Genomic DNA, 20,582 nt, shown 5'->3' with positions numbered 1-20,582 from the left:
TCCCCCATGAGGAAAGATAGCCCTGAGTAAGAAATACAATAACACTTATAGATAAACAATACTAACTCTTTACTTACCACACATATAACACATTACATAACATAACCATAACCAGATGCTCTACCCGCATCACATCAACCCAATGTCTGGTGTACCCCACCCAGTGTCCTGTGATCACCCCACACCCAATGTCTCGTAACTCCTACGGAGGTCGTGGGTGACTGCGCAGTCACTATATTAAGCTAGGGCCCAGTTGGTGCACTTTATAAGAATGAAGATACCTTCCGAGCACTCCGATGCTCGGGACCGCAACACACTTTCTTCTAAAAGGGTCAGACGTCCGTCTGATCCTATTCCAGGTACTCTGCCGGTGGACCCCAACGAGGGTCCCACCGCTCAACGGGAACTGCAACCGGACCACGGCAACACCAACCGCGTGGGAACAGCAACCGCCGCTATCCCTATCACTAACCACTGCTAGAGCGACAGCAACCCTAACCTAGGGCCTGTCCCTGAAGAACCGCAAACTGGGATGGCTTGGGGAAAACTCCTAGGGCCTGTGGACAATAACCGCCCCCCCTTCCCCTAGCTACCCAGTCTCAACTGTATCTGCTAATCCTAGCAGCCTAACACACCTGCAGCCAACATTCAGCTTACACTGTCAGCCTGCAGGGATTCACACCGTGCACACACACTGCACGCACTGCGCACAGCACATGCAGCGACACACACCCAGACAGCTGCAATCACACACAGCCACCTGGATCCCGCAGCAATTCCACTGCTTGCACACTGTGCCTCTTTGACAGTGCCCACAGCACTCTCCGCTGTGGCACTACCAAACCAGCACTTCCCACACTCAAGGGTCACCTCCCTAGCTAAGGCGTCCCTCCTCAGTCTAAGGCGTCCCTCTTCAGTTACCCCCTAACCTTACCCGGGAATTGGGGCCTGCCTGGGGATCTAGGGAGAACCCTTACCTGATGCAGGAGCCACGAGCTCCCTGCACCCTTCCTACTCCTTCCTCTGCTCTGCCCTGACTGCTGTTGCAAAGCCCGGGAAATGTATCTCTTTTCCCGGGCTGAGCTTCCTTCAGCCCTATTGGCCACTAGGGAGCACCTGACCTCTGCCTCCCTAAGCCTCCTGGGAATTGTAGTTCCCAGGGGCTGCCTAATGCATTGGGGCCGCGTGCGCGCTTCCCTCGCGCATGCGCGAACCCCTAATGGCCGCCTCACTCTCTCTACTGCCTTCCCTACTCTCGCGCGACCTCTCCCTATCCCTGGAATCCCATCGCGCGCTTCCGCCCAACTGCGCATGCGCGAACTAACGCGCAATGGCGGCGCCCTCTGCCTAAGCCGCCCAGCCGGTGGCAACGCGATCGCGGCCTTAGCGACGGCCCGATCGCGTCCCCGGCAACCAGCCTGCACCGCTATGCCCCGCGCTGCTCCCTGCTCTGGCCCCCACCCTCGCGAAGTGCCGGCGGGTCCGTCGCAGCCTCCGGCGGCAACCGCTACCGCACGGCACTCGCGGAGGGGGGCCAGAAAGTGAAAATATACCTCGGGGCTACATATATATATATATATATATATATATATATATATATAAAACAAACATAGTAGCGCCAAAGTGATTGGAAATCTAACCCTATAACCCTAATAGTGAATGAGACCTTCTGGAAGTGAAACTGAACTCTGTGTACTTGTAAATGTGTGAACAATAAACAAGGGGAATTGGGTGAGTGTAATGTGATGAATGTAAACAGCAACACAGTGTGAACCACAGTCAAATATAGAAATAAATAATGCTGAAAGTCTTGTAACATGCAAAAGAAAAATTGTCAAACCATCTCTTCTTTTTTTCCTCTATATATATATATATATATATATATATATATATATATATATATATATATATATATATATATATATATATGCAAATATAGCTGTATGCTCATCTGCTATATTTGCATATTTGCTTTCCTGTGGAGGGTTTTTGTCACTTTTTTTACTCACCATAACTTAACTCAGTATTATGGTTTATATATATATATATATATATATATATATATATATATCCCGGTGTGACCCCCCTCGGGGATCATTTATGTAGATTTGCCGGATATTGATCCCTGATGCACCACCATTCTTTATCCAATCATACTATGACTTGCTAGAATGCAAAATTGTATGTTAAATTTTAATTAACTAGTACTAATTATGTTCACTTATTAATTTTATGTTTGACGTGTTTATTTTCCTACAATACAGTATACTGCTGCGTCAGCATTTATTCTAAAACTTCTCGGAGCCGTTGTCGTTGGATCTGCTGTATTCCACGCGCTATAAATTTTGCATCCCCCATGTTCATGCCGCATTTGCGCCGCCCGGCACACACTGTTGATTTGTTTAATTATAATGGTTTCGTATTTAATTGGGGGCAATTATTCGTGTATCTGCCATGTACTGTAAGGAATTCTAATGTGTACACTATTTGTGCTACAGTAATGTGTCGACTTGCAGGTTTTTAAAAAAAACAGATACTGTATAAATCTGCGCCCGATAGAAACCCGAGTCAATTGCTATACGGTTGGAAAACATAGCGCGTCATGACCCTGGTATTCAGAGCGGTACGCCGGGCGAAGTTTTAGAATAAAGACTGGCGCCTCTGTACATAATACAATATTATATACACTTGTTGCAAATGAAATATTAATTAGTGTTCATATTTACTGATTTAGGGGTATAAGTAATACTCGGAGATCTTATTTGTACAACAGATAACACGATTTTAAAGAAACATTTGAAACTTCCAAATATAACTAAAATTAACTAGAAAACCAAGTAATTTACTTATAGTTTATGGATAATGATTTTAGTCAATTTTAATGGCTTTTAGGTAAACAGAGAATGAAAACAATAATTTACAATATGTCTCTACTATAATCTTACAGCAAATACAAGATTATGGGTATTTCACATCAAACTATCCCATTCCTTTATTTATCAGCAATGTAAAAAAACATCAAAAATGCAAAAGGAGAAGACAAAAGTGCACAGAAATGGCACTGTTTTATATTGTATTTCCAAATATATATATATATATATATATATATATATATATATATATACTAGCTGAGAGACCCGGCGTTGCCCGGGATGTAATGTTCCCGTTCCTCTCTCTCTCCTCCCCCCTCTCTCTGTTTGTCCCCCACTCACATCAATCCAGTCCCCCCCCCCCCTCCCTCCTTTACAGCTTCATGTAGCGTGTGTGCGTCAGTCACTGTGTGTTTGCGCGCGCGTCAGTGAGTCTGAGGCAGAAACACAAACACACACAGACTGACTGACGCACACACAGTCAGTGTGTGCGTGCGTGCGTCAGTCAGGGAGGGGAGATAGGGCTAGAATGTAGATCCCAGTCTGCTGCAACCCCAATAGGATCTATCCAAGACCCTTATTACATACAGAAAAAACACATAAAGGGGGAGCAAGGGATTAGATAGTCAATGAAAGGCAGGCGCACCAGGGGGGGGAGGGGGAAGGGCGGGTGTCACTGTGTGTCAGCGTGTCTGTCACTGTGTGTGTCAGTGTGTCAGTTACTGTGTCAGTGTGTCTGTCACTGTGTGTGTCTGTCACTGTGACGGGGGGGAGGCAAAAACAGAGCTGGGGGGTAAAAACGGGGGGGTCATAAACGGAGCTGGGGGGAGGGGCAAAACGGAGCTGGGGGGGGCAAATACTCACACGTATCAGTTAAGCCTCCGCAACAGCAGCAGCAACAGCCGGCAGCACCAGGGAGCATTTCGTCAACTCATGCAGCAGCAGCAGTGTGGCCGGGGGTTGGGGACACCTGGGTTAGAGCGCACCGGCCAATGAGAGCCGTCGGAGGGCGGGCAGACCGACGGACCAATCAAATTGTCTACAGACACAACCAAGATTTTCAGTTTTATATATATATATATATATATATATATATATATATATATATATATATACACAGTGTTCGACAATCCTATACATTTACACGCCCGGGGCGTGTGGATTTAACCCCCGGGCGAGTAAATATTGGCCCAAGCAGAACACGTGTCTTGTTTTTTTAAATTTCCCTGCTCGCGCCAAAAAAAACAAACAAAAAAAAATCCCCCTTCCTGATTGGGCAGACACGTGTTGGTGCGCTGTCATGCTCTGTGAGCTGAGCAGTCAAGCCTGCCCTTCCCTCTGATGCATCGCGTGTGTGTGTGTGTTCGTGCTTCTGCAGCTGCTGCCACCTGCCCCAGAGTTCGGGGAGTGCGAGCAATGTGTGCAGCGAGTTCCCGGCGGGAGGGCAGTGTGCTACCACCCTTGGCAGTACCACAGAGCGGGGAGGCAAAAAGAAGTGGAATGGAATTGCAAACATAAAGTAAGTGTTTTAGCCACACACATAAACAAAAAGGGAAGTTTTATTCAACCCATTTAATGCCAGAGGGGTTCTACCACTGGCAAAGGCTTTTGCAACATGTGGTGGTTTTGTGGGAGCTTAATGCAAAGTTGGGGTGTTGATGGGATCTCTAATCAGAGCATAGTATTTTTACATAACCCAAAACATGTTGCATAATTAAAATGGCATGACAGTTTGTTTTTTCTTCTCTATCCTACCAAAGGCTTTTGCAACATAGCGGTACAGGGAACTTTTAATGTGAAGAGGGATGTGTGGCTGGTGTTTGTTATTTGTGTATGTGCTTGAGATCTCACTGGCACGTGTGTCATGCTGCTGACCACAAAGCTATTGCAACAGATCGGTGCTCCTTCCATTACTGGTCATAGGGACATGAAGCTAGAAATGTATCCAGCAGACTCCCCCCCACAGCTTGTTGCATGAAAGGGTTACTTTGCACTGTAACCCCCTTCCCAGTGAAACTTCAACATCAGGTTGTTTTTTATTTTTTTATTTAAATTACACTAGGTGGCGAGTAGATTTTTTGGTTGGGCGAGTAGATTTTTGGGTGATTTGTCGAACACTGTACATCTATATATATATATACATATATATATATATATATATGTGTTTAATAGAAATTAGTGTATTTATTCACACATATATAACACAACACTGACATATACAACAGCCCAAATCAGCAACACCACTGACCATGTGCAATGTAGCATGTGATATCCTGAACGCCGCGTCCGGAATACAGGATCATGTAGGAGACCTTTAAGCACAGCACACTCGGTCAGCTACGGAGGCTTCAATGGGACAAACTTCCTTCTGTATGAATATATATATGTATGCATATATATGTATGTATGAATATATATGTATGTATGAATATATATATATGTGTGTGTGTGTGTGTGTGTGTGTGTGTGTGTGTATGTATTCTTTTAGCAAATTATAGGTTTCACAGCATTTCCCATTTGTATAACCTTATTAGTATCACAACTTACAATGAATCATTATGTAGTAATTAAAAGCTTTTTATATAGATTGATATTTGTTGTTATTATACTACTAATATATTTTAGCATCACATTGTAACTTTTTAGCAACACACTGTAAAAAAAAACTCCCCTAATAACAGGAAAGTTAATCTAATATACCTGGGAATACACTAATGTACAGAGTCTGTGCGAGTCTGAGCGATGCCAGGACATACTTTATTGAACAGTAAGATGCTCTCAGAAATTGCAGAGGATGCTCTGATACTGATGATTGGTTCCCCTGCCAAACAAACGACAACGATTGAAGAATTCTTTGTTTCAGGAACCAGTTCCATTTGATAAAGTTGCAATTTACTTCTCCAAGGACGAGTGGGATTATTTAAAAGAAGAACAGAAGGACCTTTACAAGGATGTGATGATGGAGAATTACCAGGCACTCAGGTCTCTCGGTAAGAAAACATTACCCTAATTATAACGACTGTCAAATGAGAAGATCTATAAAAAGAAGTAATTTGACTTCTAAAAAACAGAAAATGTTGTTAGCACAATCTTAGCATAGTTAAACCCTTAGGCAATGCTTATAGTGCCGGCGACGTCAGGCTGCGGTCGCTGAAAAAATCAAATTGAGATGACTTCCACCAAGCCGTCGCTTTGTCGCGCTTACTATAAGCGCATGCAATGGCGGCAATGCATTTGTTTTGACGCGACGTCATCGTTGCCGGTACTATAAGCGCAGCCTTAGGGTGCAGTTTCATACAGCGATTGTCATGAATGTAACAGCAGGGGCAGAGTGGCAAGCTACAATAAAGGTCAAAGTCCGCTCTCTGCCTTTGCCCATTAAGATGGATACTCAAAGCAATGATTTACTGAGCCATTTTAGGAGTATAAAATGGCCTCCCATCTTTAGTACGTTCGTTTCTGTTTTATGTAATGTTTAATGTTTAATGCCCTTATCTGTATTACTCGTGTGCCTGAGCTAGCAACAATGGCTAAGTGGTAGGCAAACATACCCAGTCATAGGGCTTGTCTTTGTGTGGGGCCAGGTACAGTATTCTGGGACAATGTAGAGTTGGAGTTGATGTGCTGGATATCTGGGAGAGCACTCACTCCAAACCCAAGAGTATTGGTCTCTCCCCAGCAGCAAGGCATCAGTTCCAGCGAGAGGTATGGAGCTGGAATGTGTTCTGTTCTCTATTGTTCAGTTCATTTTCCCTACACTCTGAGGCCCTACCCCGTGGGCCATCTAAGACACTGCTTGATTGGTCCGTCCTGAACGCCCTCCGCTCTTCTGATTGGCATTGCTGAAAAATGCTGTCTGCTGGTTGGTGGTACCCGGTTCTCCATGTTTCCAGATGCAGGCCGGGAAAGTATGGATGCTGATTAGGGCTCCACAGTATGTTTTTGGTATTAAGAGACCAACTTCGGCGAGAACTCTGGCCTGGAGGGGGTGGTCATCCCTATTTACTGGGAGTAAGGGTGGATTACGGAGGAGACATCTAGGGTAAAATAGCTTTGGCAGCACCATACACATTCAATTCAACCCAGTTATTTTGGTGTATATTATAACCCTGTAAGCTATCGTGACAATGAACTCTTTTGTTGTCTGGTGTTTTGTGATCCCTGGTAGTCTCATCAACCCCATATTGTGAAAATAGTCTGATACTTCAGGGGCCCCATTATGTCATTATCTACCTGCTTGTTTTTGTTTGGGGTTTCATTCTGTGCTTCCTTCTTACAGGAAGAGGAGAACTTCTCTGTCATCAGTGATGGAGAAATCACATAACTGCTTCAGAGAAATGGTCACATTATTGTGAGTGCCAGATGGACTATGGCACTCTGCTGCAACTCCTCTGGTACTCAAAGGGTTTATATGATCCTCTACTTGTTTGAAATTGTCTGTATAAGATATTTGTTTATGGTGCAAACACTTCAAATATGTATACGTTTCTCCTGTCACTTACACAGGATGCCTCGATGTGAAGCCTGAAATTATATCAATGATGGAGCAAGGAGAAGAGCCGTATGTAAGGGGTCACCAGCAGTATCAGGAGAAGGAAAGTCCTACAGATATCAGCAAAGGTGAGTAATAAACACTTTAGTGGTGGGTGCTCTCGGAACAATCATTATATAACTATTTCATAAAAAAGAAAATGTTGATCAAAAATGAGCATGTTTGCAAATCACTTCTTCTAATGTCCTTTTTTTTAACTTTACCATTCCCATAATAAAGTTGAAATGTATGTGGTACATACGTTTCCCGATTTTTAGTTGTACTGTATACAATGCTGGTAAGAAGTATCCTCACAAATTAAGTTTATTGCCATTTTAGATATAAACATAGACAGACCTCTCTGGCTCTGATGGCCCAAAAAGCACGATGGATCCAAGATGGAATAAACTTGGATCTTTGCATTGATGTATACCTCAGGAAAAGGAGACAAAACACATACACACTGCCATAGTGCAAAAGAAATTAAATAGTAATAAGCTAGGTATATCAGGCAAAGGATAACAATTTAATAAAAGAGTCTACAAATAAATGATAAAATACACATGTATGCACACACTCCGTGCTCACAACATGTCATTAAGAATGGCAATGACCTCAGTCACATACGGCACACCCTCCTCCGCCGTGGTTAAAAAGGGGGGGGAAAAATTATCCCCGAGGAAGAGACCAGTTACTACTCAGGAAAAGGAGACAAAATACATACTGTCACGCTGTGCAGCCCGCAGACCAGGCCAGTCCCCTGTACTGAGGTGGGATGTTGAATATACACACCGACAGCAGAGGAAGCGGGTCCGGGATGTGGTTGTAGCATGGCCAGGCCTGGATTAAGATTTTGAATAGTCGTTGTACTTGCCGAGTTCAGGAGTATAGAGAGTTCTGTAGTCAAATCCGTTTCCGTGTCCAAGGGTCTGAGAGGTAAGAATCGTGATGGGTAAGCCGAAGTCGGGAGCCAGAGAGGTAAGTCAGACAAGCCGGTTCAAATCTGTAGGGGTAAAGACAAACAGGAGCACGACACAGTTTCCAGGCTACACAGGAAGCAAGGAGCTATGCAGAGCAAGGAAGTGAAGGCAAAGCAGGATATTTAAAGCGACAGTGACCAATCCGGACCAGGGGCATGGCGGAGTCGTGTCGAGGAGCTGCTCGTGAGTGGCTGAGAGACCAGGAAATAGTAGAGCCCAGCTGAGAGTCTGTAACACCAGTGCCAGAATCCAAGATGGCGACGGCAGAGTTCAAGGTATGCACTGGGCGGCGGCATGGGTAGCGACGGGGGGCAGGGGCAGCAGCCGCTGCAGTACTGGTAGTGGGTAAGGAGGGGTCACGCCGCAAGGGACGTGGCCCCCGATTCCTTACAGTACCCCCCCCCCTTCAGGATCGACCTCAGGACGATCCATCCAAGGCTTCTGGGGAGAATTCTTGTGGAAGCGGTCAAAGAGAACTGGAGCATGGATGTCCTCCTTGGGTACCCAAGAGCATTCCTCTGGGCCATAACCCTTCCAGTGAACACGGAATTGTATTTTTCCTCTGGATACACGAGAATCCATGATTGTCTGGATTTCGAATTCAGGGTGTCCTTGGACTGTGACTGGTTTGGGTCTATGGGTCTTAGCAGGGAACTGTTTGCTCTGGATAAATGGCTTGAGAAAGGAAACGTGGAATACGTTTGGAATCCTCATGGAAGACGGAAGTTGCAGACGAAATGCCACAGGATTGATTTGTTCCTGGATCAGAAAAGGCCCTAAGAATTGGGGTGCCAATTTCGGGGTCGGAGACTTCAACTTGATCTTGGACGAAAGCCAAACTCGGTCCCCTGGCTTGTAATTAGGGGCCTGTTGACGACGGTGGTCTGCCTGAGACTTGAATTTCTGAGCTGCGCTGAGAAGCGCGGACTGAATCTTGATCCATGACTTCTAGTTACCTGTTCATCAGCCGCCGGCACTCCTATCGGAATGTTTGAGACTGGCAGTCGACTTGGGTGGAAACCATAATTCACAAAAAAACGGGGTTTCGTGCGTGGATTCATTACGAAGTGAATTGGTTGCAAATCCTGTCCAAGGTAGCAGGTCAACCCAATTATCCGGGGAATCGGAAATAAAACACCGTAGGTATTGTTCCAGCGTTTGATTTAGTCTTTCTGTTTGCCCATTAGTCTGGGGGTGATAGCCTGACGAGAAGAATAGCGCCATTCCAAGCCTCTTAGAGAAAGCCCGCCAAAATTTCAATATAAATTGCGTGCCTCGGTCCGAGACTATGGATGTAGGTATCCCATGGATGCGAAACACCTCCTTGGTGAAGATATCAGCTAGGGTGGGCGAGGAGGGAAGTCCTTTGAGTGGAACAAAGTGGGCCTGTTTTGAAAAACGGTCAACGATGACCAAAATGGTATTCATCCCTCTGGAAGGGGGTAGATCCACAATGAAATCCATTGAAATATGTGACCATGGACGTTCAGGTACTGGCAAGGGCATGAGCAAGCCTGAGGGTCTTTGATGAAGAGTCTTGTTTTGTGCGCATACTGGACAAGCACTAGTAAATTCATGAACCATCTTTGCCATATTAGGCCACCAAAAAGTACGCTTGATAAGATCCAAAGTTCTTTTGAAGCCGGGATGGCCGGCTGAACGTACAGAGTGGCCCCATTCTAGTATCTTTTGATGAAACCTGGGTGCGGCATAAAGAGTTCCTTCCGGTACCTCTAGACCACTCGGAATTTGTGTTTGAGCTTCAACAATCTTTTCGAGAATGTCAAATGAGTTGGCGGAAATTATAAAATTAGAGGGTACGATAGTTTCAGGAGTTTCTTCGGATCTTTCCTCAGGAGAAAATTGTCGGGGCAAGGCATCAGCTTTTGTGTTCTTAGAACTGGGAATATAAAACAGAGTGAGAAAAATAGTGCCCAACGGGCTTGACGAGACCCCAGACAACGTGCATTTTCGATATAAAGAAGATTTTTATGATCGGTCAATATAGAAATAGGTGTGCGGGATCCTTCCAGGAGATGTCGCCATTCCTGTAAGGCCATCTTGATAGCCAAGAGCTCTCTATTGTCAACATCATAGTTCTTTTCAGTGGGCAAAAACTTCCTTGAAAAAAAACGCATGGATGAAGCTTATCTTGAGGGAAGAATCTCTGGGACAGGATGGCGCCTGCACCACAATCAGACGCATCAACTTCTAAAGTAAAAGGAAGACTAACATCGGGATGTCGCAGAATGGGTGCCGAGACGAAAGCTTGTTTCAGGGTTTCGAAGGACGAGATGGCCTGCGGAGGCCATACAGACGGGTCAGCTCCCTTCTTGGTAAGGGCCGTAATAGGAGCCACCGTGGTGGAAAAATTTCAGATGAATTTGGTATAGTAATTGGAGAAGCCCAAAAAACGCTGGATGGCTTTGAGAGAGTTGGGCTGAGGCCAATCCAAAACAGCCTTAAGTTTTTCAGGGTCCATTGAAAATCCTTTATCTGAAATTATATAGCCTAAGAAGGCAGTAGAGGTTTGATGAAAAAGACATTTCTCGAGCTTAGCGTAGAGATTATTGACACGAAGGCGAGCGAGAACGAGCCTGGTATGCTGGACATGATCTTGAAGATTTTTAGAAAAAATTAGGATACCGTCCAGATAGACGATTACGAAAGAGTTGAGAACATCACGGAAGACATCATTCATAAAATCCTGAAAAACAGCAGGAGCATTGCATAAGCCGAAGGGCATTACAAGATACTCGTAGTGGCCGCTTCTGGTATTGAAGGCAGTCTTCCATTCATCGCCTTCTCGGATGCGAACAAGATTGTAAGCTCCTCGGAGGTCTAGCTTAGAAAAAAAATTTGCCCCTTGAAACCTATCAAAAAGTTCAGAGATCAGCGGAAGGGGGTATCGATTCTTGACTGTGATGAGATTGAGCCCTCGGTAATCAATGCATGGTATCAGGGATCCGTCTTTCTTTTTGACAAAAAAGAAACCGGCACCAGCGGGGGACGAAGAATTACGAATTAATCCTTTTTCAATGTTTCTTTGTTGTATGCTGCCATGGCTTCAGTTGCAGGGAGAGACAAGGGGTAGGACTTACATTTCGGAAGAACAGCGCCGGGAACCAGATCAATGGGGCAATCATAAGGTCTGTGAGGAGGCAGAACCTCCGATTGTGTCTTGCTAAACACGTCGATCAAATTCGCATATGCTTCAGGAAGAGCGGAATCATTAGCCGGGGGCGTTTCCACTCCCGCAAGGACTGTGGTAGGAGAAATGACCGGCAATGGTGAGGCGTCTGACTCTGGCTCCCACTGAATTGCCTTGCCATCCCTTCAATCAATGCGTGGGTTGTGCTGCTGTAGCCAGGGTAATCCTAGGATAACTGGAACGGCAGGAGAGTGCATCACGTCAAAGGATATGATTTAGGTATGAGTACCGGCAGAAAGCGTGAGAGGAAGAGTCTCTAACGTGATGAAGGCAGGTTGCAAAGGACGACCATCAATAGCCTCGAGGCCAATCGGCGATTTCTTAGCGATGAGCAGAATCTCGTTATGAGTAGCAAAATCTTGATCCACAAAGTTACCACCGGATCCTGAATCAAGAAAAGCAGCGGTGGTTACGAGAAAATTCGGACCTTCAATCGAGACTGGAAGCATAATTCTCTTAGGGAGTTCCTCTTCAGAGATAGGGTGAGAAGATATTGACCCCAAAATTAGTCCCTCTTGCCCCATTTGTTGTGTTTCTTCTTTGGGCCTTAAAGGACAAAAACGTGCCGTATGCTCAGGGGATCCACAGTAGTAGCAAAGGCCCTCATTCCGGCGACGAGCCCTTTCGGCAGTCCGGTCAGGGGTTCTATCGGCAGTCCTGTCGATATTACGGAACTCTTGACTGGCAATCTGCATGGGTACAACAGCGTCTAGCACAGGACGAATAGCTGGGAAGGATCTGGGAAGAATAGGATCAGAAGAGAAAATTCTGGGACGCTGGCGTTCATGACGGCGCTGTTGAAGGCGCTGATCCACTCGTATGCATTGTGCGATCAATTCCTCCAATCCCTGGGGCCTGGGCTGGATAAACCTTGCCAAAACACAGCAATAAGGGCTTCTTGGTTCCAATGCGTCTCTGTTGCGACAGTCCGGAATTCCAATGCGTATTCGGCAACAGACCTACGACCTTGAGACAATTGAACAAGAGAAGCAGCGGCAGTATCACTGTGGGCGGGAATATCGAATACCTGCTGGAATTCTTGGCGGAAGAGCTGGTAATCCTGGGTGACTTCCGCACGTAACTCCCAGATGGGAGAGGCCCATGCCAAGGTGTCCCCTGTTACAAGAGAGTAAACATAGGCTACCTTGATGCGTCCGGTGGGGAACAGGCTGGGAGAAATCTCAAACTGTATTTCACATTGGTTCAAAAACCCACGACAGGCTAGAGGGTCACCCGCATATGCTTTAGGCGTAGGAATTCTGAGTTCTAATGGCCGGTGGCCACCCTGCACGGCTGGGGCCGGAATAGGCTGTAGTGAAAGCTGTTGTATCAGGCTTGTGATCTGAGTTCCCAAAGTATCAATGCAATGCGCGAGTCCCCTGATTAGTTGGCCCACCTCAGTCAGGTCTGTTTCTGTTGGGCTCTGCATAATGTCACGCTGTGCAGCCCGCAGACCAGGCCAGGCCCCCAATTCCTTACACATACACACTGCCATAGTGCATTACCCAGAGAAAATAAATAATAATAAGCTAGGTATATCAGGCAAAGCATAACAATTTAATAAAAGAGTATAAAAATAAATGATAAAATACACATGTATGCACACACTCCGTGCTCACAACATGTCATTAAGAATGGCAATGACCTCAGGCACATCTGGCACACCCTCCTCCGCCGTTTGGAAAAATGGGAAACCTACTCGCATCAAGTGGCGAGGTCTCAGGCCTTAATGTGGACAATCTCACATGCATAAGGATCTTCTCCCGTCTGTAGAAGGTGATCTCCGTCAGCTTACAGTATCAGCATAGTGGCGCCAACTCCTCCGAATCAGCTGCGCCCGGTGACGTCACTCACTTTGCTCCTACTACAGTGTCCTTGCTGTGCCACAATCCAACGCGTGTCTAGACTCGTAGTAACTGGTCTCTTCCTCGGGGATAATTTTTTTTCCCCCTTTTTAACCACGGCGGAGGAGGGTGTGCCGGATGTGACTGAGGTCATTGCCATTCTTAATGACATGTTGTGAGCACGGAGTGTGTGCATACATGTGTATTTTATCATTTATTTGTAGACTCTTTTATTAAATTGTTATCCTTTGCCTGATATACCTAGCTTATTACTATTTAATTTCTTTTGCACTATGGCAGTGTGTATGTGTTTTGTCTCCTTTTCCTGAGGTATACATCAATGCAAAGATCCAAGTTTATTCCATCTTGGATCCATCGTGCTTTTTGAGCCATCAGCGCCAGAGAGGTCTGTCTATGTTTATATCTAAACTGGACATTAGACTCCCAGTAGACTTTTTAGGCTGTTTTTGGGACATTTTTACAGGATCACCACATGGGACTTTAAGGTTTATTAGTTTTTTTGCCATTTGTTTGATTTATGATTGATTTTCATGCACATATTCCCAATTCACATTTTGTGTTTTATTATTAGGAGATATTAGTGCTCTTTGTACACTAATTATTTGATTTATTGCCATTTTGAATATTTTTCTGTACTTGTAATTGGAAACATTTACTGAAATACCAGATTTGTTATCCGGTGTCACGAGAGACCAATCACTTATACTTCAAACACTCTGGGTTAGATTAAACAAGACTTTGGGTAAAATAAACTGGAAGGTTTATTTCGTTTATAGACAGACACGCACAGTTAAACAACTATCAATTGACATAAACACTTACTGGGTACTGGGGAATGAAATACTCCGATGTGAAGGAGTAGCAGTTCATTCAGGAAAACAGGAATCACGAAACCAACAAGAAGCACTGGGATGAGGCTGGCAGGCACCTTTTAAGATAGGTGTCCTGGGCTTTAACATTAGCCTTATCCGATTGGCAAGGAATTATCTCCCCCCCAATCATATGCTGCCACGTAACGTGGGAGAGATAGATTACCCTTCCCCTGACAGCTCTAGTCATGCGCAGTGGGCATTTGAATAGCCCCACTTAGAAAACAGGGCCCCAAATATCGAGTCCGCAGATCTGGCTGAAGTGACATTGGACTGGCAAAGCTTTGTTCCCAGGTGTTAACTTTTACACGTGAAATGATTATCACCTCTTTGCTAGACCTGGCTTGCATATTAAGCAGAGGGAGTCATCCCTTTGATCAGCATAAGGTTTCAGCCCCGGGTGTTACTTATCCACAGGTGCCTGGAAATGTAGGACATCACAAAGAACCTTAATTATTTCCTCCTTGCATGCACTTAACATATCAAAGCCCCATTTGGTGAGCTCTGCTCTGCATTATCACATATAGAAGAAAAATATACAAGTTCTAAAATATAACTTCTGGTGGAGGAATATGTTACAAAATGTGTGTGCAACCTTGGCTATATGTGTACTGTTACCTCTCCAAAAATTAGCTGGCTAGCTTGTTCACCCGCTGAGATAGGATTTATATGTTACAACATTGCATTGCATACAAGTCCGACCCCTACCTCTATAATGCCTAGCCTCCGTGGCTTGCAGGGTGAGTGATCCACAAACCCAGTGCTGCGGGAGCATGCCCGGCTGCCTAGGACTCTCTACCCACTGGCTACGAGCGATAGACTGGGGTTGCTAGCTAGCGCGGAACGGGAGATACAGCGTTAATAAGGTTTGAACTTGGCATGGGAAAAAATGGCTGCCGGTTCCCACGCGAATTACGATTCAACCGTAAGTTCAATTGGATAATTAGCCAGATAGGTTGCTTCAAAGATGACAAGAGACAGGGGGTGCCCAATGCTACATCCCATTGACAAAACATATATGGTGATAAGTATAAAGTTAATTTGCTGCAGGAACAAGACCTATGATGGTTCTTCCCCTCTTACAGAGGTAAAAGGAAGGGGTCACAGTGTAGTGTAGGACCTGCATTAATTTGGTTATACCTTGGCGTTGGTATGCAGGCTTATGCCGCTTTGGCCAAAGGGTTAACTAAATAACCAAGTATTTATTATTATTATTATTATTGAAGTATTTTACTTTATACTTTTCACCATATATGTTTTGTCAATGGGATGTAGCATTGGGCACCCCCTGTCTCTTGTTATATACAATTGCCACGCTCAGTAGCTCTCTGGTTGACATAAATATATATTCATCATGTGGTGGGTGTGGGAGTTTGAGCTAGCTGGGAATGTGTGCTTCAAAGATGAAGCGAACTTCAAGTTCACCGCAACCACTTATTCAATTGACCTTGCGGTTAGCAGGTCAGCTTTCGAAGAAGGCTGTCGGGGAATCCAATGTTAGCCTATGGCGCCATTGAGTTCAATGGGAGGGCGCCATCTACTGAAGTAAAAAGGTGGCCACCGGCAGGTTTTTTAAAACTCACATAGACTTCTATGGGGCTGCAGGCTGTTAACCCCTAAGACATGGGTTAACTGCATTTCTGACCCTGCAAACCGGGGCCAACAATGGGAGGGAATGGAACACAGGATTATACACACAATATAGTTAAGCCTTTCCCTCCCGACATGACTTATAAACATACAGGAATACAACAAAGAGCTGCAGGGAGTTGCAGCCTTATTCTGGGGACAAAACAGATGTAACAGGGGAATGTAAGTTATTACACAACACACATTAACCCCTCGTGTCCCACGCATGATTGCAGAGGCTGCCAGCTGGGTTTGACCCATTTATTCAGGTCTGGCATATCCCTACATCATGACATCCGGAGACACCAATCTTTAACTAAATCAGACATTTAAAAAGCCTTTTTGTCAGATGTTAATGAATTTCTTTACTCCCATTTTTTCCCTAGCTGTTGGATTCAGGAGCAGAAATTCCCCTGAAGGATATCACATTTTGCTCCGTTCACCAGATTGTGTAATGGAAAATATCAGTGTTACTCAAATGTATCAAGGAGCAAATTGCATTAGCCAAAATACACCAAGCAAGAGTCTGAGAAAATCTGTTAGACTTATGGCTAAGGAATCAACCTCGCATGAAGAAGGGAATCTCGCAGACTTCCACATTGATACACTCGGAGAACATTCAGGGACAGAATATGCATCTATTCATATTACAAAGGGTAACAAAGGAAACACTAATGCAGGAGAAGGTAACAAGAACTTGTCAAAAAAGAGGTATAAATGCTGTGAATGTGCTAAAAGTTTTAATAATGAGTTAGCTTATAAAACTCACCAAAAAACACACACTACAGAAATGCTGTATAACGGCTCAGACTATCGGAAATGCTTAACTAGTAACTCAGATCTTGTTAAACATCAGACCATTCACAAAGAATATAAACCAGCTCTTGTTGCACATAAGAGAATTCACACAGGACAAAAAACATTTTCATGTTCTAAATGTGAGAAATGTTTTATCAGTAACACCGATTTCATTAGACATTCTAGAATTCACACAGGAGAAAAACCATTTGTTTGTTCTTACTGTGAGAAATCTTTTGCTCTGAACAGTAATCTTGCTGCACATAAGAAAATTCACACAGGACAAAAACCATTTTCATGTTCTGAATGTGACAAATGTTTTATCAGGAACTCTGATCTCATTAGACATTCTCGAGTTCACACAGGAGAAAAACCATTTGTTTGTTCTTACTGTGAGAAATCATTTACTCTGAATGCTAGTCTTGTTGCACATAAGAAAATTCACACAGGAGAAAAACCATTTGTTTGTTCTTACTGTGAGAAATCCTTTACTCTGAATGCTAGTCTTGTTGCACATAAGAAAATTCACGCGGGAGAAAAACCATTTTCATGTTCTGAATGTGAGAAATGTTTTATCAGGAACATCGATCTCATTAGACATTATAGAGTTCACACACGAAAAAAAACATTTTCATGTTCTGAATGTGAGAAATGTTTTATCAGGAACATCGATCTCATTAAACATTCTAGAGTTCACACAGGAGAAAAAACATTTGTTTGTTCTGAATGTGAGAAATGTTTTGCTCTGAAGAATAATCTTCTTAGGCATCAGCAAGTTCACACAGGAGAAAAACCATTTGTATGTTCTGAATGTGGGAAATGTTTTTCCAAGAAAGTTAGTCTTGTTACACATCAGAAAGTTCACACACGTGACAAAACATTTGTATGTTCTGAATGTGGGAGATATTTTGCCCAGAAAGATAGACTTGTTGCACATCAGAGAGTTCACACAGGAGAAAAACCATTTGTATGTTCTGAGTGTGGGAAATGTTTTGTCAAGAACTCTCTACTTGTTGCACATCAGAGCGTTCACACAGGAGAAAAACCATTTCTATGTTCTGAGTGTGGGAAATGTTTTGCCCATAACGGTAGTCTTGTTGCACATCAGATAGTTCACACAGGAGAAAAACCATTTTTATGTTCTGAATGTAAGAAATGTTTTCTCCATAACTACGAGCTCATTAGACATTATAGAGTTCACACAGGAGAAAAGCCATTTGTTTGTTCTGAATGTGGGAAATGTTTTTCCACAAATGATTGTCTTGTTGCACATCAAAGAGTTCACACAGGAGAAAGGTTTTCATGCTCTGAATGTGAGAGAAGTTTTAGGAGGAACTCAGACCTAAATAGACATCAGAGAGTTCACACAGGAGAAAAAAAAAACATTTATATGTCCTGAATGTGAGATGTTTTACCCAGAACACAAATCTTGTGAAACATCAGAGAATTCACACACAAGTATACGTTTTAATATGACTGTCATGGCACACCTGTGATCACGTAACCTACATTCAGGACAAGGGTTAATACACAGCTCACAATCTGGCCCACTTTTCACCTTCGTAGAGGTCCCTCAAATGAACAATTTCTCCACTCAATCCGTCCCCACGTACCATCTGTCATTAACAGCACACAAGTGAGAACGTGACTTAGATATGCAACCTGGGTTAATACACACGGCTACTCTAGCCAACTCACCTTTCACCTGCACAAGGTACTTTCAATTAGTTAATATTAACCCCTTTCTCAATTACAATCATGTCTATCCATTTCCACCACCCAAGAAATAAGCAAAATATGCAAATGAATATATCTGCCATGGTCTCAGGTCCCTGTTTATTATAGAAAAATCTATGCAGTTAACACACAATTCTGTTGTAGCAAAATGTGTCTGAAAATGTAAACACTCTCTCCAGTGTGCAACAGTTCGTTCGGTGCCCCAAAGCATCACTTTTTAAAGAATTGTTTAACATATATATAAAAATACAGTGTTTCAGATTACAGAAAAAAATAATTATTACAAATTACAAGTACATACAATTATAGTAAATGCAGGACAGTTTCTTAAAATAACAGAATAAAACAGAAATCCCATTACATTACCATATGTCAGGATTTTCTCCATAAAAAACATGGCACTGGTATAGAAACATGAGACCAAAACATTACTCTGTTGAAATCGTATTTTCATAATCCTTGCTAAGTCTTATATACTATTTTTTTTCCCCCTCATTGAAGCAACATAAGGCTGAGTCCCGCTGGCGCTGAGCTCGCTTGGCGCTTGGGGCGCTTACCTTCTTCTATGTGAATCAGCACATCCTCTCTCCCACTGTGCTCACGCGTTCATGTGCGTGCACACTCGCTCTCCCAAGCGTTCAGCTTCGGGAGATAAGGGAGAGATACTTTGGTGCTGAGAGCAGGGTCACATGACCCTGCTCTGACAAATGGGAAGAGAGAGGGGGCGTGTTCTACTCTCCTGTCACACACACACTGAATTCAGCAGAGAGAAGTGGAAAGGAGGGGGGAGAGCAAATGGACTGAGACGGGGGGCAAAGGGACAGAGGGGGGGTCAAACGGACTGGGGGGCGCAAACGGACAGAGGGGGGAGGAAACGTGGTGCTGCTGTGTGGTGGAGGGGGCAAACTGAGTGGTGTGGTGGGGGAGAAGGGAGAGAGGGGGGAGAGAGAAATAGAGGGGGGGGAGAGAGAGGGAAGGGGGGAGAAACACAGACAGCCCCTATACAGCCAATGACACACACCCTCAAGTAATAGCCACGCCCCCCCCCCACTCCTGCTCTAAAAATGTTGCAGGACAGCGATCGCTCATGCTTGAGAGCTGGTGACATCACCGCTCTCCAAGCATGAGCGAGCTCAGCGGCAGTGGGGCCGCAGCCTAAGCCCAAACCTGTTGTAAATCAGCTGATAGGGTTGTTTTTATTCTTTTGCTGTCGTAAAACTGTCAACCTATCACAACATCTAAGGGTTTGCCACAATATATAAACACACTCATAACTTCTTTTCTATAATACCTAGACACAAGCGAGTCACAATAGATTCAGGAAATTGACGGATTAAGTCTAATCATGACCGTCTTGCTCCTAGATTTGAGTGACAAATGGATATGTCCTTGGCACCTCTTACTCATGTCGTGTGTGTGGTTTCATTGCATACGATTCGTTACCATGATTACAGATATGTAACTCCTAGTATGCTCCCGTTGATTATGCCGCATGATATTCTCATTGTAAATAAAGGCCCCAATTAAATCATGACCTGTAGGTTACCTTTCTCTTGGATGCACAAGTAATCGTTCACGAACGATTAGTTTTCTTTGAGGCTGACAGAATAGTCCCTGGTTATCATTTATGGCCCTCTAAACAACACATATGTTACTTGTAGTGGGCCATCTGTGATTGCCCCCCCCCCCCTCCCAACCCCCCAGTTAAGTCCTCTTTGAAGACCAGCACAGACCCAAAGAAAGTCTTGGCCTGTCATAAACCCAATATATTATATTTTTAAAATCAAACTGTAGCTGTATTAACCCATGAAGCACAATATCTGATTAAAATACAACATATTTCATGATATCATGTAAATGACACTGAAATTTATAATAAAAAAATTGAAAACAATATCTAAACTGTTACGATGTCATGTCCCTGTGAAAATCTGAATGTCCTTCTAAATACCCACTCTCCTCTATGAAGTTATACTGCAACATCATCACACTTTTTATAGGTACCTGAACCACAAAGTCCCCCGCTCTGTATTCAAATGCCACAAATTACTGAGTTACTGAGGCCAGGTGACATTAAATAAAAGTTGAATAG

General features: G+C 44.0%; 1 protein-coding gene across 1 annotated transcript in view; it reads left to right on the top strand.

The window, feature by feature from the left end:
• LOC142465567 (uncharacterized) overlaps positions 1–19,289 on the top strand; it is a 49,048-nt gene extending 29,759 nt beyond the window's left edge. Inside the window, 5 exon segments of the mRNA XM_075569572.1 lie at positions 5,734–5,860; positions 7,377–7,490; positions 16,342–18,131; positions 18,133–18,155; positions 18,157–19,289. Of these exon segments, the coding sequence (XP_075425687.1) occupies positions 5,734–5,860; positions 7,377–7,490; positions 16,342–18,131; positions 18,133–18,155; positions 18,157–18,229 (2,127 nt within the window). The 3' untranslated portion in view covers positions 18,230–19,289.
• The last annotated feature ends 1,293 nt before the right edge of the window (positions 19,290–20,582 follow it).

This window comes from Ascaphus truei, chromosome 14, assembly GCF_040206685.1.
Source record: "Ascaphus truei isolate aAscTru1 chromosome 14, aAscTru1.hap1, whole genome shotgun sequence".
NCBI lineage: Eukaryota > Metazoa > Chordata > Amphibia > Anura > Ascaphidae > Ascaphus > Ascaphus truei.
This window is presented reverse-complemented; position numbering and strand designations above follow the sequence as displayed.